Here is a 13,754-nt window from a genome sequence, read left to right on the forward strand (position 1 = left end):
CCTGTTTTTATAAATAGTTCTATTGGAACACAGCCACACCCATTCATTTATGTATTGTCTATGGCTGCTTTTGTAGTTGCTACAGAGACCATATGGCCACAAAGCCAAATATATTTACTACCTAGCCCTTTATAGAAAGTATGCCAATCTCTGCTCTAGATTAGTGCTTTACAATTGTTTCTTCACCCTAGTATCCATAAAAAAATGGTATTCATAAGGTACTCTGGGGGATGAGTATCTTGACAAACCTTTGGGGTTTGCTGTTTGGTGAGGTCTACTCTAGACCACTTAGGGCAGGACATGACATAGCATAAACTTGGGACACCCCTGCCTGATAGCCCAGTTTCTTTTTTGAGAGAACTGGGGACCAATACATGACCCAAATCTTGGTTCTGTGGGTCCTGTGCCTGGATTTCCATGTAGATTTCAATCTTGGCCAAGGCTGGAGTTATTGCCCCTGTTCATGGGTGGTGGTGGCAGTAGTGGTGGTGACTCGTGGGACATCCTGAGCTCATATGCGACTATCCCTGCTGCATCAGTCAACACGTGACTCTGAAACTAGACTTATTAGAGTGTAAAGATGGTCCCATCATTGGTGGGGCCAATCTGAGACCTTTGTGGTCTGAAGCTAACTACCAGCACACCTGTGCAGGCGCTGTAGTCACCCCTGAATACGTGGTCAGAATCTGTAGTTATCACAGTCACTTGTCCTTTTCCCTTGAACAATGCTGTAGCTAAGGTAGAAACAGCCGGCTTCTGATACAACTTCCCAGGGCCCATGATATGAACTTTACCCCTGTATTCCAATCATACTGACTGCAGAATCCTTATGTGTCCATCACATTTTGAGGTCCCATCCACATATTCTTCCTTTTTCTCATTTTATTATGGCATAAACTCATTGCAGAAGTTAGGACAGAAGTGATTATCCACTCTTTATGTTGCTATAGGTCAGATAAGTGGGTCAAGAACCATTCACACAAATAGAAAGAATGAAACTGCAAGTTTATTTGAAAGTATAAAAATTAAAAAAAAAAAATGAAACCAAGCCTAACTGAAAAACAAAAAGCAACCACACACGACCTTTCCAGTTTACATTAACTTTGAACATCACACATTATTTATTAATCACTTAGTTGCATTTTTTTAAAAAATGTCAATTTCAAGGTAGAGAGGGTTGAGTAGAAAGGGCTGATAAGCTAGCGATCACAGTGAAACTATTTTAATGCTAAAATAAACCGCTGATCTCATTTGAGAAAAGAGAGCAGAGATCATTTTCTGGTTGGCATAGGTTTAAGCAACGTATAAAATAATCCTGGTTAAAATGAGTTAAAAAATATTGCTGGCCACTTACTTGCCATCTTGAGTAGGGAAAAAACCCCCCCAAAACCCTGCAGCTTTGGTGTCCTATTTATATATTTTTCAAAACATTCATTAAAAAAATCAAATCTATAATAAAAATGTCCCTGTGTTTGTTTTAAAAAACAACATTAATAGGCTTCCCTTATCTACTAAAACCATTTGTTTTTCCTAAGATGCCTGGAAGCAGAAAAGCGTGTGAGATTAACTCACTGCACAATTAATTAAAATTAGAATCTTTTCCTCTAAACAACTTCCAGAGCACCAGAAAGAGGCAAGGGCCCATCAAAGGGAGAAATAAAGCCCTTCTGACTCACAGGAGATGAAATGTTCAGCCAGGGTTCCTAACACATTCTGGCTGCCATGAAAGTTCTTTCTTTATTGGATTACTCAGAAAATAACGCAAGTGCTATTTTAAAAATGAAAGATACAAGCAACTAGGTTCTTTTCCTTTACTTAAAAACAAAACAACAAAAAAAAAAAACCACACACACACAACAAAAGACCAAGTGGCCAACTTTCCTGTAATAAACTTTGGATTTGGTTAAAAAAAGAAAAGTCTACAGAACAGGATCACGGAATTGCCACTTCATCTCCCTTCCTGCAGGCTGTTTTAATTAGCATCAAACAGGTTACTGAACATTTCTGCGGCTGTGGAAAGAAGCCTTCAACGGGTGACAGCTGCCCGGAGTGGCTCCACCTGGTTCCAGTTTTAGCTCTCCTCTGTCAGTGTGGTTTCTTGCCGAATAACGCCTAAGTTTTTAGCTATTCTTCCCTCCAGGAAGCGGGCCCTGTGGCTGGCTGGGCGCAGAGAAAGAGAACAACTAGGGCACAAACACAGAAACTACAGACTGAGGGAGAGATGAGCCCCTCTTTCTGTATCCTTCAAGAACTCGATAAATAATAACCTCAAAGTGCAACCATGCACAAATGTCTGGCACACAGGTTAGTCTGGAGTGACTTGTTATCCTGGGGCTCGGCGGGACAAAGGCGTGATCTCCTTTTGCATCTTTCTTTGGACCTTGCTAAAGGGAAAACAAAAAAAAAAGAGACAGCTTTGCTATACACATATAAATAGTCCCTTAACTAGAAGGGAAAAAAACAAACACACTGTTTCAAATGCATTTCTAAAAGAATTTTTTTTTTTTAAAACCCAAATGGAAAATCTTGACTCCAAACTGTCTACTGCCCATGTGTCTCAGAGGAGAAACTACTGGGATGTTAGGATCCTAACTCTGTTAGGACCCTAACTCTGTTAGGACCCTGACCTTGAGCCTAACTCTAACCCTGACCCTAATGAGGGGTGCAGGGCCTGGGATCCTGGGAAGAGGAGTGTGTGCAGTGCAGGGAGCTGGGAGCTCTCACACAAGGTACCGAATATGGCTCTCACGTATGTTTAGAAACCAGCACCCTCAAGTCCGAATGCACAGGTAAAAAAGACCTGTAAGTGTTAAGGGAACTTCAGAGGCAAGTGTTGAAGCTGCATGAACGAGCAAGATGGGCTGGGTGTGGTTTACAGGCAACAAAGGGCCAGATCAGATTTTTGGTCAACTCAAGTCAGGTCCTTATTCCTTGGCTACAGGCAGGTCGGCTGGGAGGGTGACAGTCCAGAAACCAGGGTAGCGACTATGAAGCCAAGGCTCTTGGCAGCTGCATTTCAGGAGCTGAGAACTTGAATAAACCCATGGCAGGGCCTTCCTGCCTAATCTGGGATGAGGCTGATGAGATACCCTGCTGCAGAAAGCTCTCAAAACGAAGACTCTCGGGCAAAATTCAGAAGTCAGAATCTATCCAGGGCTAGACAGTTTCAGAGTCCTTTGCAAAACCACAATGACACTGCTGATTGCTGAAGGGTGTTTCTCGTGTCAGAAGTTTTCTTTGGCGACTGCCTCCGCTGAACCGAGGGCAGCATACAGGATCCTGTAAGGCGGTGATGGCCTCCTGCCAGGGTCATCCAACCTAAAGCCCAAAACGTGATGAGGCAGCAGCCCCGCAGAGAACGTCTGGTCCGGTGTCTTCTGCCCTTCTGAATATCCAGCACAGCACAGAAACCCCGCTTTCTGCAAATCTCCTTAAATCCCGTTCTATCCTGCTGCCTGCCCAACAGGAACAGAAGAGTGATGTGAAATTGAGGCTGTGATCCTGGGTCTCGAAGGAAGCGCGACCTCCCAGAAAAGACGCACAACAGATCGTGTCAACAGAACGGCCAGAAAAATGCCAAGTCGCCCCCTGAAAACAGGGAGGAGGGGAATGGAGGGAGAGCTGACACCCCAAGCTGCAACTCGAGACTCCTTTACAGGTGCTTAACGGCCTTCCCACGCACACAGGTTGTTAGAATGGTAACAAGTCGGAGCAGATTAACCCATATGGACTTTGGAATAACTGGACTTTATACTTCGTCAGTGCCCTGGCTGGGCGCAGAGTCCCTGGGCTCGGCAGTGTCCTCCTGCGGGCCGGGCTGCCCCGGGCTGCGGCCCGTGTCCTCCACGCTCAGGAGGCTGCTGGCTGCCTGGGAGCTGGCGCTGTCTGCGCTCCCCGACCGGGAGCGGTACGGGGGCAGGTCCGCTTGGCTCAGAGACTCCGTGTCCGAAGAGTAGGGCGGCGGAGGGAGGTCGTACCATGCGGGCCTGCAATGGGGGCAGCGGTCGGGGTGGCAGGGGCAGCGGGGAGAGGAGAGGGAAAAGAACACATTAGGGTCAAGATAAGCCGACTTCAGCCCATTTCTGAGGTGACGATGCTTCCAGCGAGAAATGAGATTTTCCCCTCTAAGCACAAAGGTAATTCAAGGACCAGGAAAACCAGCGGTTTGAAACAAGACAAAGGGAACCGAAGAGGTCAGTGGGCTCTGGCTGGCCCATGACAACTGGGCAGTACCAGAACCACATCCTCCGGGTGGACCCAGAACGAGGGTGCCATGCAAGTCCCTCAGCCCGACCTGGGTGGTTTGGCCCACTGGCCAGATGCCCTGCAGCCAAGCTGCCAGGCTGGGGTCTTGTCTGGGCCTTTGATGGGTATACAGACTCTGAGGTTCTCGCTGACAGCCGGCTCTGCCTGGCTGCGAACCGGGGTATGGGAGAGGACAACACCCTCTCAACACCTCGGTCTCTCTCTCTCTAGAAGGGGCTTGAAATCAATGTATTTAACAGAAAAGACATTTTATTGTTTAGCTCTTCATCTACTGAAGGCTCACTGTGAGCTGGGAACTCTGCTATGCATCTTCTGTTTGTTACTTTATGTAATGCTCACAGGTAAGCTAGGAGGTAGGCTTTATTTTTATGCCTGTTGAATTGGTGAGGAAACTGAGGCACCAGGACATTAAATGTCTTGCCCAGGATGAGAAATAACTAGTACGCAGCAATGCTGGGATTTGAGCCCAGCATTTTGTCTCCAGATTTGGCACGTGTAGCCTTACTCTGCACAGGATGGTGCAAAGCGAGAGGTTAGGAGTAGGGACTCTATCAGCTGAGGGAGGTCCTGCATCCCTGCACTAATTTGCAGAGAGATCCTTAAGTGCCGCCCCCTCCCTGACCCCTGAAGCTTTGTTTACCTTCAATGAGGAGGACTGATGAAGATTAAATAATACAAGAGCCGCCATTGGTCCAAGCAAGAGCCCAGTCCCCCTGGGCACACGGCTTGCACAATGCCTCCTGCCACACACAGTTTGCGTCCTAGGTTTCGGGAAAGAGGGACACCGGGCAGGACTTAAGTCCACTAACTGCTTTGGCTGTAGAACTCTGCTTTTTGGCTTATATTTTGGGAGTTTTCGTATAATTCCATCTGTAATGAGGGCTCTACTGCTTTAAAAAAGCCCGAGAGTGCTCTATTCCACTTTCTTCATTTTATAGATGAAGCTAAGCAACGTTAAGGAACTTATTTATTCTCTCCTTCATTCACTCATTCGTTCATCCATTCATTCAACAGACATTAACCAAACCTCTCATCTGCACTGAGCACTGTTCTGTGGTGGCAGGTGGGGCCCGGAGCCAGTTAGTGGCCTGAACATGTACCAGTGTGGCATTCCCAGGAGGAGCAGGCCTCTGAGTCAGCCAGGATCCTGCCTGTCCTCAGACAAGTAGCTTAACACCCCGGAGCCTCAGTTTCCTCATCTGTAAAATGGAGGCAAATCCAGAACTTCCCTCAGTGGGTGACTGAGAGGATTGAATGAGATGATACAAGGGGAGCATTTTGCAAAGATTCCGTAAATGTCAGACGCTGTTGCTGCCCAGAGCAGCTGAACCCAGGCTCCTGGCAACACCTAGGACCCCGGGCCTGTGCACATGTTCTCCCCGCATTGCACGACCTCCCTCCCCTCCTCGGTCTCTTCCTCCCAGCACGCACCTTTGGTCCAGCAGGGCCTCAGAGTAGGAGGGCGGGGAGCCCACTTCTGAGGCATTCTGCTCGGCCTGGCTGGCCACGTACTGGATGCCGTTGTTGACGTTGTAGGTGACGTTGCAGTGGTGGGGGTGGTCCAGGACCACCAGGCGGGACAGCAGCACGGGGTGCTGGAGCCGGTGCACTGGCAGCGTCATGAGGTTGTTCCGCTTTCGCTGGTGGTGCAAGACCAGCGCCAGCAGGGCCACCACCAGCACGAAGATGACGGAGCTGCCGATGATGGCGTACGTGATGCTGGGGTAGTACACGAGCTGGTTCTCCGAAGTCACAAACACCTGGCCGCTGCCTGGTTCTGAGAAACCCCGGAGAGAAGAGAGGAAGAGAGAAAGGGTTACCGGTCTGGCTCCCTTTGTGTCTTCAAGTCAGCCCCAGGACTCGCATGCAAATATTCATAACGACACTATTCACAACAGCCAAAAAGTGGAAACCACCCAAATGTCCACCGACTGGTGAATGGATAAGCAAAATGAGGTATGTCCATACAACGGAGTATTATTCGGCCATAAAAAGTAACAAATACCGATACATGCAACAATATGGATAAACGTCAAAAACATAAGGCAGTGAAATAAGCCAGACATAAAAGATCACATATTGTACAATCCCATTTATATGAAATGTCCGGGAAAGGCACATTTATAGAGGCAGACGGTAGATTAGTGGTTGCCTGGGGCTAGAGAGGGAACGGGATTCACTGTGAATGGGTACGAGGGATCTCAACAGGGTGATGGGAATGTTCTAAAACTGGATTGTGGTGATGGTTGGACAAACTGGTAAATTTTTGAAAAATCATTGAATTGCATACTTTAAACAGGCACATTTTATGTATTGCAAATTATGCCTCAATAAAGTTGTTGCAAAAAGTCAGCCCCAGGGAATGTCACTCCCCAGCAATAGGAGTGAGAGTTTCCGTGGCGTTTATCATACAACACACCCGAGGAAGACAGGTGGGAGCCTTTGGGGCTCCTCATGCGTGTAGAGCATCTATTTTACGCCAGGCCCCACGTGGAGCTTTTGACAGCCCAGCCCAGCACAGGCTAACAGCATGGACTCTGCAGCCACCCAGATTCACATCCCAGCCCCTCACTTTATGGGCTGTGTGCCCTTTGGAAAGTGACACCCCTTTCCAAAATGGAATAGTGACAGTCCCCAGCACTCTGGGGGTCTGCAGATATGGATGCGTCAGTAACCATCAAGCACTCGGGACAACAGCTGACACTGCGCTATGTAAATGTGCGTTCAACACACGCAAATAGGTGCTGCATCGTCTCCTCTCCTTGCTCCAGGACAACTCCATGAAGCAGGCATTGTAATCCCCTTTTGAACATGAGGAACATGCAGCGCAGAGAGGTCAGATCCCCTGACCGAAGCCACACAGTTTGGAGCTGTGTGTGACTCGGGCCTGGGGGTCTGACTTCAGAGCTTTGCCCCAACACTCTGCTCTACAGCACCCCAGCAAGACCTTTCAGGCAACCTGCAGGCATCTCCTCCGAGGTCCTGGGGTGGAAGTCTGGAACCCGTGCCACCCCTGCAGCTTGCTAATATCGTCCTCCCCACGTGTGCTAATGGGCCACGCGTCAAGTACCCAGGGAAGGAGCTCTCGGTCAGTAGGACACACCTGGCAACCACGGTAAGGTCCAGGCGGACACAGGAATATGGAGCGGCCCCTCGTCTTTGAGGGGGAATGGCAACTATCCACCGTGTGGCCTTAGCAGGAAGAATAATCTAAATGCAACCACGTGAGCAAATCTGGTGACCGCAACCCTGTGTCTGTTCCACCTGCGAAGCAGTGAGGAGGTTTCAGTGGGTCTCCGGGGACCAAACGTAAACATGAAGCAGCAGCAGCAGCAGCGACCACTGGTGGCTCGTGTCCTCTGCCCTGGCACAGGGCACTCCATCCTTCACCAGTAGTGGTGCAGCTGCTTCCTTCATCCCCAGAGTGCAGTATGTGCCCGGTACATAGTAGGCACTCAATAAATGCCCACAATTCCATGAAAAAAATCTGTTTATTTGCCCTGGTAAAGCAGGCACTATTATTATTCCTAGTGTTCAGAAGAGCAAATTGACTCAGAGAGGTGAATTATTAATAACTTGTCTAAAGCCACATATGAAGTAGGGAGAGGAGCCAGGAAATCTCTCCTTTGAAAACCCACAAGCTGCAAAACACACTTCTTTCCTGATTTCCCAAATAATCCCAATCTGAGACAAGTGAAGACCTTCCCCCTTCAGCTCCTGGCTCTATGTGTTACATGTTCTTCCTAGCCACACCCAAACGTGGACTAAAAGCTACGGAAGATGCTCCAAATCCCTGGTGGTCTTTGTTTCAGGGCTTCTTCTGTACAGAAAGAAACAAACACGAATCCAACAGAAAGGCAGAATCGTGCTGCAGAACGGTTAAGGGAGGGAGGCGGTTTGGGATTTTTCCGAAGACAATAAGCTGTCACTCAGGGATTCTGCTGGAGCGCTGTTTGTTCTCAGCTTAAATAATTAAAAGCTGGGTGGGGGCTTGTGTGTATATGTTTCAGAATTCAGGCTTCGACTCAAATACCTTCATTGCGTTATCTTGCATGCAGAGCTGCAGAGTCACGGAGCCTTGGGGGCGAATCCTGAAGCCATCACTTCATCGCTTCTAGCCGTTTGAGCTCAAGCGAGTTATGTAACTTGCATGAGCCTCAGTTTCCTCGTCTGTGAAATGGCGGTGGTGCTGGGTAAACAGCAGCACCCGTATCTCCTGGATTATTGGGAGGGTAAGGCACGATATACACACAAGTGCCATGCACAGTGCCTGGCAAGGGTTTGCACTCAGTAATGCCAGTATTTTTTTTTCTTTTTTAAAATATTATTATGATAAAATACACGTAACATAAAATTTATCTTTCAACCATTTTTAAGTCAGTGGCAGTAAGTGCAGATACATTGTTGTGCAACCATTACCACTATCCGCCTCCAGCATCTGTCATGATCCCTCACCAGTTCATGCCAGTTTTCAGTGTCCACGCTCTTGCCACTGTCCTCACCAACTTTTCGGGACCAGAGGTCAAAGCTGGGGGGGGGCACCTCTTGGAAAATGGGGGAGAAGATAAGGACTGCCTGAGTTGCATTCCAGTGAGATGTATTTCTTAAAGGAGGAAAGTGGGTAGATTTTCACAGAGAAAACAAATGGTCCAGAGATGTTAAAACGCTGACTTCTGGGTAAACACTTGAGGTTTTGAGCCCTTTAAAATGCACAGAATATAAAACGTCTGTGGCACTCAATGGTCTCACTTATGTCTCAGAAGAGCAGGCTCTGCTCTTCAGACCGGCTCACTTTGGCAGGCGAGATGCAGCGATCACATTTGCTTGAGAAATTATGATGTTGCATAACTCAGTGGTGCCTGGTCTCGTTTTTGCTCTGTGTGTAAAATGTCATCTCGTATTAATTCATTAACTAGGCCCACTTTTCTTAAGAGCTTAATGAGCCCGCTGGCCAAATGACTAATATCAGAGTTGCCTGGGACCTAAGTTCCAAGTGCATAATCCATGGATAATGAAGTTTCCATTTATTCTGGCCTTCCCTCAAGCTAATGCCCTTCTGCTCCACTGTCAAGCATCTTGAATTCCCGCCCTGGGTTTGCCACTTCTCCTGCATTAATGTCAGGCAATCTGGTCACTACCCGGAGACCACTATACTGACAAAGCTGCTGGTGGCTCCACGGCCGCCTGTGGTGGAGCAGGCTGTGTTCTGCTCAACTCCAGGGGTGTCCTTTGCCTCAAAGTCATCATGCATTTGTTAAGTTACCACGACAGTTGTCTAGCAGATGGCAGCCGAGTGTCTTGAGGAGGAGCGCCTTTTATTAATTCACCCAGAGGTGCTGTCTGGACTGGCAGAAGCACTAAAGCAGCCGGCACTTGTGACTCGGTGTTTTTTTTTTTTTTCTTCCAGAAAAATCTTCCCCTCCAGATGCAAATTACATTTCCTACTGGATACCATTTTTTGCCTATCCGGTTGGCAAAGGCAAAGTTTGATCTCATATATTTTGCTGACCATGTCTTGGGCAAACAGGTATGTTCACGCATGGTATATATATATGTTTAGGCATGGCTAGTGGGAGAGGAAATTGGTAACAAACCCAGGGTGGTGGTGGGGAGGGGGTTAACAATATATATTAAAATAAAAACCATATACATTCTTTGACACAGCAATGTCTCTCTTATGAGTAACGGATATGCTCACACACATGAGAAATGAGTTTTTAATATAAGCATTCATGGAATTATTGTTCGGAACAACAAATATATCAAAAACAATCCAAATGTCTTATCAGTTGCAGCCTGGCTAAATAAATTATGATGTAGCCATACAATACCACACCTACTTAAAAAATTAAGGTATCTCTGGCCGGGTGCAGTGGCTCACGCCTGTAATCCTAGCACTCTGGGAGGCCGAGGCGGGAGGATCCTTTGAGCTCAGGAGTTTGAGACCAGCCTGAGCAAGAGCGAGACCCCGTCTCTACTAAAAATTGGAAGAAGTTAATTGGCCAACTAAAAATATATAGAAAAAATTAGGCGGGCATGGTGGGGTATGCCTGTAGTCCCAGCTACTCGGGAGGCTGAGTCAGGAGGATCGCTTGAGCCCAGGAGTTTGAGGTTCCTATGAGCTAGGCTGATGCCATGGCACTCTAGTCGGGCAACAGAGTGAGACGGTCTCAAAAAAAAAAAAAAAATTAAGGCAGCTCTACATGTAGTGATTTGGAACAATCTGAAAGATATATATATATATATATATATGTATGTATATATATATATATATATATTTTTTTTTTTTTTTAGAGAGAGTCTCACTTTGTTGCCCAGGCTAGAGTGAGTGCCGTGGCGTCAGCCTAGCTCACAGCAACCTCAAACTCCTGGGCTCAAGCAATCCTGCTGCCTCAGCTTCCCGATAGGCACGTGCCACCATGCCCGGCTAATTTTTTTTTTTTGTATATATTAGTTGGCCAATTAACTTCTTTCTATTTATAGTAGAGACAGGGTCTCGCTCTTGCTCAGGCTGGTTTCGAACTCCTGGCCTCCAGCAATCTGCCCGCCTCGGCCTCCCAGAGTGCTAGGATTACAGGCATGAGCCACTGTACCCAGCCTGAAAGATATATTGCTAAGAGGTAAAAAATACCAGGTTAGTTTATTAGAGAACATATACAATTTTCTGGAAGATTCCATGCCCAGCTCAGTTGCTTAGTTGTTTCCTTTCCTTCTCTCTTTGTAGATGTGGGGCTCCTGGGGGCTCAGGCCTCACTGTCCCATACTCACTAGAAGTCCCCTTACTGACTGCTGATTCCCTGAGGAGGGCTCTTAAAGCCTCCAAGCCTGACCTTTTGAGTCCAGAATTCCTGTTCTGGAATATTCACTGCCCCTCAAATGGACTCCTCCTCACCCTTTAGAAAAAATCTTGCATGCCCTTTTTTTTTTTAAGTTTATTTTTCTCCAGATTACAAATTTTAAAAGTCAGGTTCATTGGGGTATAACTTACACACAATAAAATTTGCCCTTTAAAAATGTACCGTTAGACAAATTCTGACAAAATGAAACAGTTGCATGGCCACCTCCACGATCAAGATGTAGAACCTCTCCATCTTCCACAAAGGTTCTTTTGTGCTCACTACCCGTCACTGGAAACCACTGGTCTGTTTTCTGTCCAAATGGCTTCACTTTTTCCAGAAAGTCATGTGAGTGGAAACACAGCATGCAGCCTATTGTGTCTGGCTTCTTTCACTTAGCACACTGCTTCTGAGATTCCCCTGTGTTTCTTCAGTGTTGACATTTTGTTCCTTTTTAACCCTGAGTAGCATTCAGTTGCATGCATGTGTCACAATATGTTCATCAATTCACAAGCTGAGGGAGGAAGGTACTGGGCTGTTTCCAATTTCAGGAATACAGATCTTTGTGTTGACATATATTTTCACATTTCTTGGGCATACCTAGGACTGAGATTTCTGGGTCATATGGGAAGTGCATTTTAAATTCAGAAGAAACTGTCCAATTGATCTTCAAAGTCACTATATCAGGGGTCCTCAAACTTTACTTTTTAAGCAGGGGGCCAGTTCACTGTCCCTCAGACCGTTGGAGAATGCAGCGCACATTCCACACATGCGCACTGTGGGCCCGGGACGAGTCAGCTGCTAAGCAGGACAGGCAGCGGTGGCAAAAACACCCGGCAGGCTGGATAAATGTCCTCGGTGGGCCACATGTGGCCCGCCGGCTGTAGTTTGAGGAAGCCTGCACTATAGCATTTTGCATCCCCACCAGAAGCAACATATGAGAGTCTCAGTTGTCAGCACTTAGTAATAGCTATCTTTTTAATTTTAGTCATTTTAGCTAATATGGTATATAGGCATATAGAGGTATGTCACTGAGGTTTTAATGAGCAATACCTAATGACTAATAATGTTGAGCATACGTTCATGTGCTGATCTGCCACTCCATATCTTCTTTGGTGAAGTGTTTATTCAAATCTTTTGCCCATTTTAAAAAACTGGATAGTTTGACCAGTAAGAGCAAATTCCATGTTCTGGGACACAAGTCCTTCATCACAAATGTGTTTTGCCAATATTTTCTCCCAGTCTGTGGTTTGTGTTTTGATTTTTCTTTACAATGTCTTTTCAAAGAGAAGTTTAAAAAAATTTTTTTATGAAGTCCTTTGCATTAGTTCTTTCTTAATGGTTTGTGGTGGGGTTTTTTGTATTCTATTTAAAGAATCTCCCCCTAAATCTTTGCTTAGAAGAAGTTTTATAGCTTTAGCTCCTACATTTATGTCTATGACCCACTATAAGTTAATTTTTGTTTATGGTACAAGAAAAAAAAATCAAGGTTTATTTTAATCTTTTCATTTAGATATCCAATTTTTCCAGCACCATTTGTTGAAAAGCCTATCCTTTCCTGTTGAGTTACCTTGGCACCTTTGTGAAAAACAAATGACCATCCAAGTCAGTGTCTATTTCTAGACTCTGTGTTCTGTCTGACTGGGCTATGTAAGTGTGTTGGTAACTACAGCTTTATAGTTAAGCCTCAAAATCAGGCAGTATGAGTCCTACATGCCTTCCCCCCCCCCCCAATTTTCCATATTAAATTTTATTTCTGATTATAAAATTCCATGCTAATTATTAAAAATAAAGTAATACAGAAATATTCCAGGCAGACAAAATGTCCTCCCCCCCCAACCGCCTCCAAACCTACTAGGATTCCACTAGATGAAACCACAGTTCACAGTTTGGTGTAGACTGGGAGTTGGCAAACTTTTCCTCTCCAGGGCCAGAGAGTAAATATTTTGTGCTCCGTGGGCTATACGGTAGCATAAAAGTGGTTAACAGACAATATGTTCGTGAACGAGTGTGGCTGTATCCCAATCAAACTTTATTTTCAAAAACAGGCGGCAGGGTCATATTCGGCCCACTGGCCAGTCTGCTGACGCAGGATGTAGATCTTTCAAAACTATCCTCTGTGCACGCATGCACGCTTTTCTTCATGCTATACAGATGTTCTGGCACGTGCACATCTTTCCTTGTTACCCCTCGTTTCCCACACCTTTGTTAAAAAGTGGCTGTGTACTGTCCCACTACACAGACTCGTCACAATTTGCTTAACCAGCTCTCCACTGATGTATGTTTGGTTTGCTTCCTTTTTCATTACAAACAACACTATGGCGATAACCAGGCAGACAACCAGACCTGTCAGGGCCACAAAAGGTGGCCCTCTTGGTCACTGATGCGATGATTTCTTTAGGACAGATTCCGGGAGGCTGGATGCTTCCCTGGCCATCTGGTCTCCTGGGTTTGAACACTCAGGGTTGTCTTGAACTCTTTCCTTTTCTCTGCCCACGCCAAGCAACTAAGTGTGGTCAATTTCTGCTGTGCAGTGTTTTCTGCTGCCTCTGTGCATCATGGCCGCGCTCATGGCCACACCCAGGCCCAGGCCACCAAGAGAGACCTCCTTGCCAGTAGCACCACCTTTCGGTCTCTTTGAATTCCAATCTC

General features: G+C 46.4%; 1 protein-coding gene across 1 annotated transcript in view; it reads right to left on the minus strand.

The window, feature by feature from the left end:
• Positions 1 to 984: 984 nt before the first annotated feature.
• Positions 985 to 13,754, minus strand: part of LDLRAD3 (low density lipoprotein receptor class A domain containing 3) — a 234,275-nt gene continuing 221,505 nt past the window's right edge. Inside the window, exons 5-6 of the mRNA XM_012738753.3 lie at positions 5,698 to 6,043; positions 985 to 3,986 (exon numbers count right to left, since the gene is read on the minus strand). Coding sequence (XP_012594207.1) covers positions 3,749 to 3,986; positions 5,698 to 6,043 — 584 coding nt within the window. The 3' untranslated portion in view covers positions 985 to 3,748. The remainder of the gene's footprint in view (positions 3,987 to 5,697; positions 6,044 to 13,754) is intronic.

This window comes from Microcebus murinus, chromosome 4, assembly GCF_040939455.1.
Source record: "Microcebus murinus isolate Inina chromosome 4, M.murinus_Inina_mat1.0, whole genome shotgun sequence".
In the NCBI taxonomy this organism is placed as follows: domain Eukaryota; kingdom Metazoa; phylum Chordata; class Mammalia; order Primates; family Cheirogaleidae; genus Microcebus; species Microcebus murinus.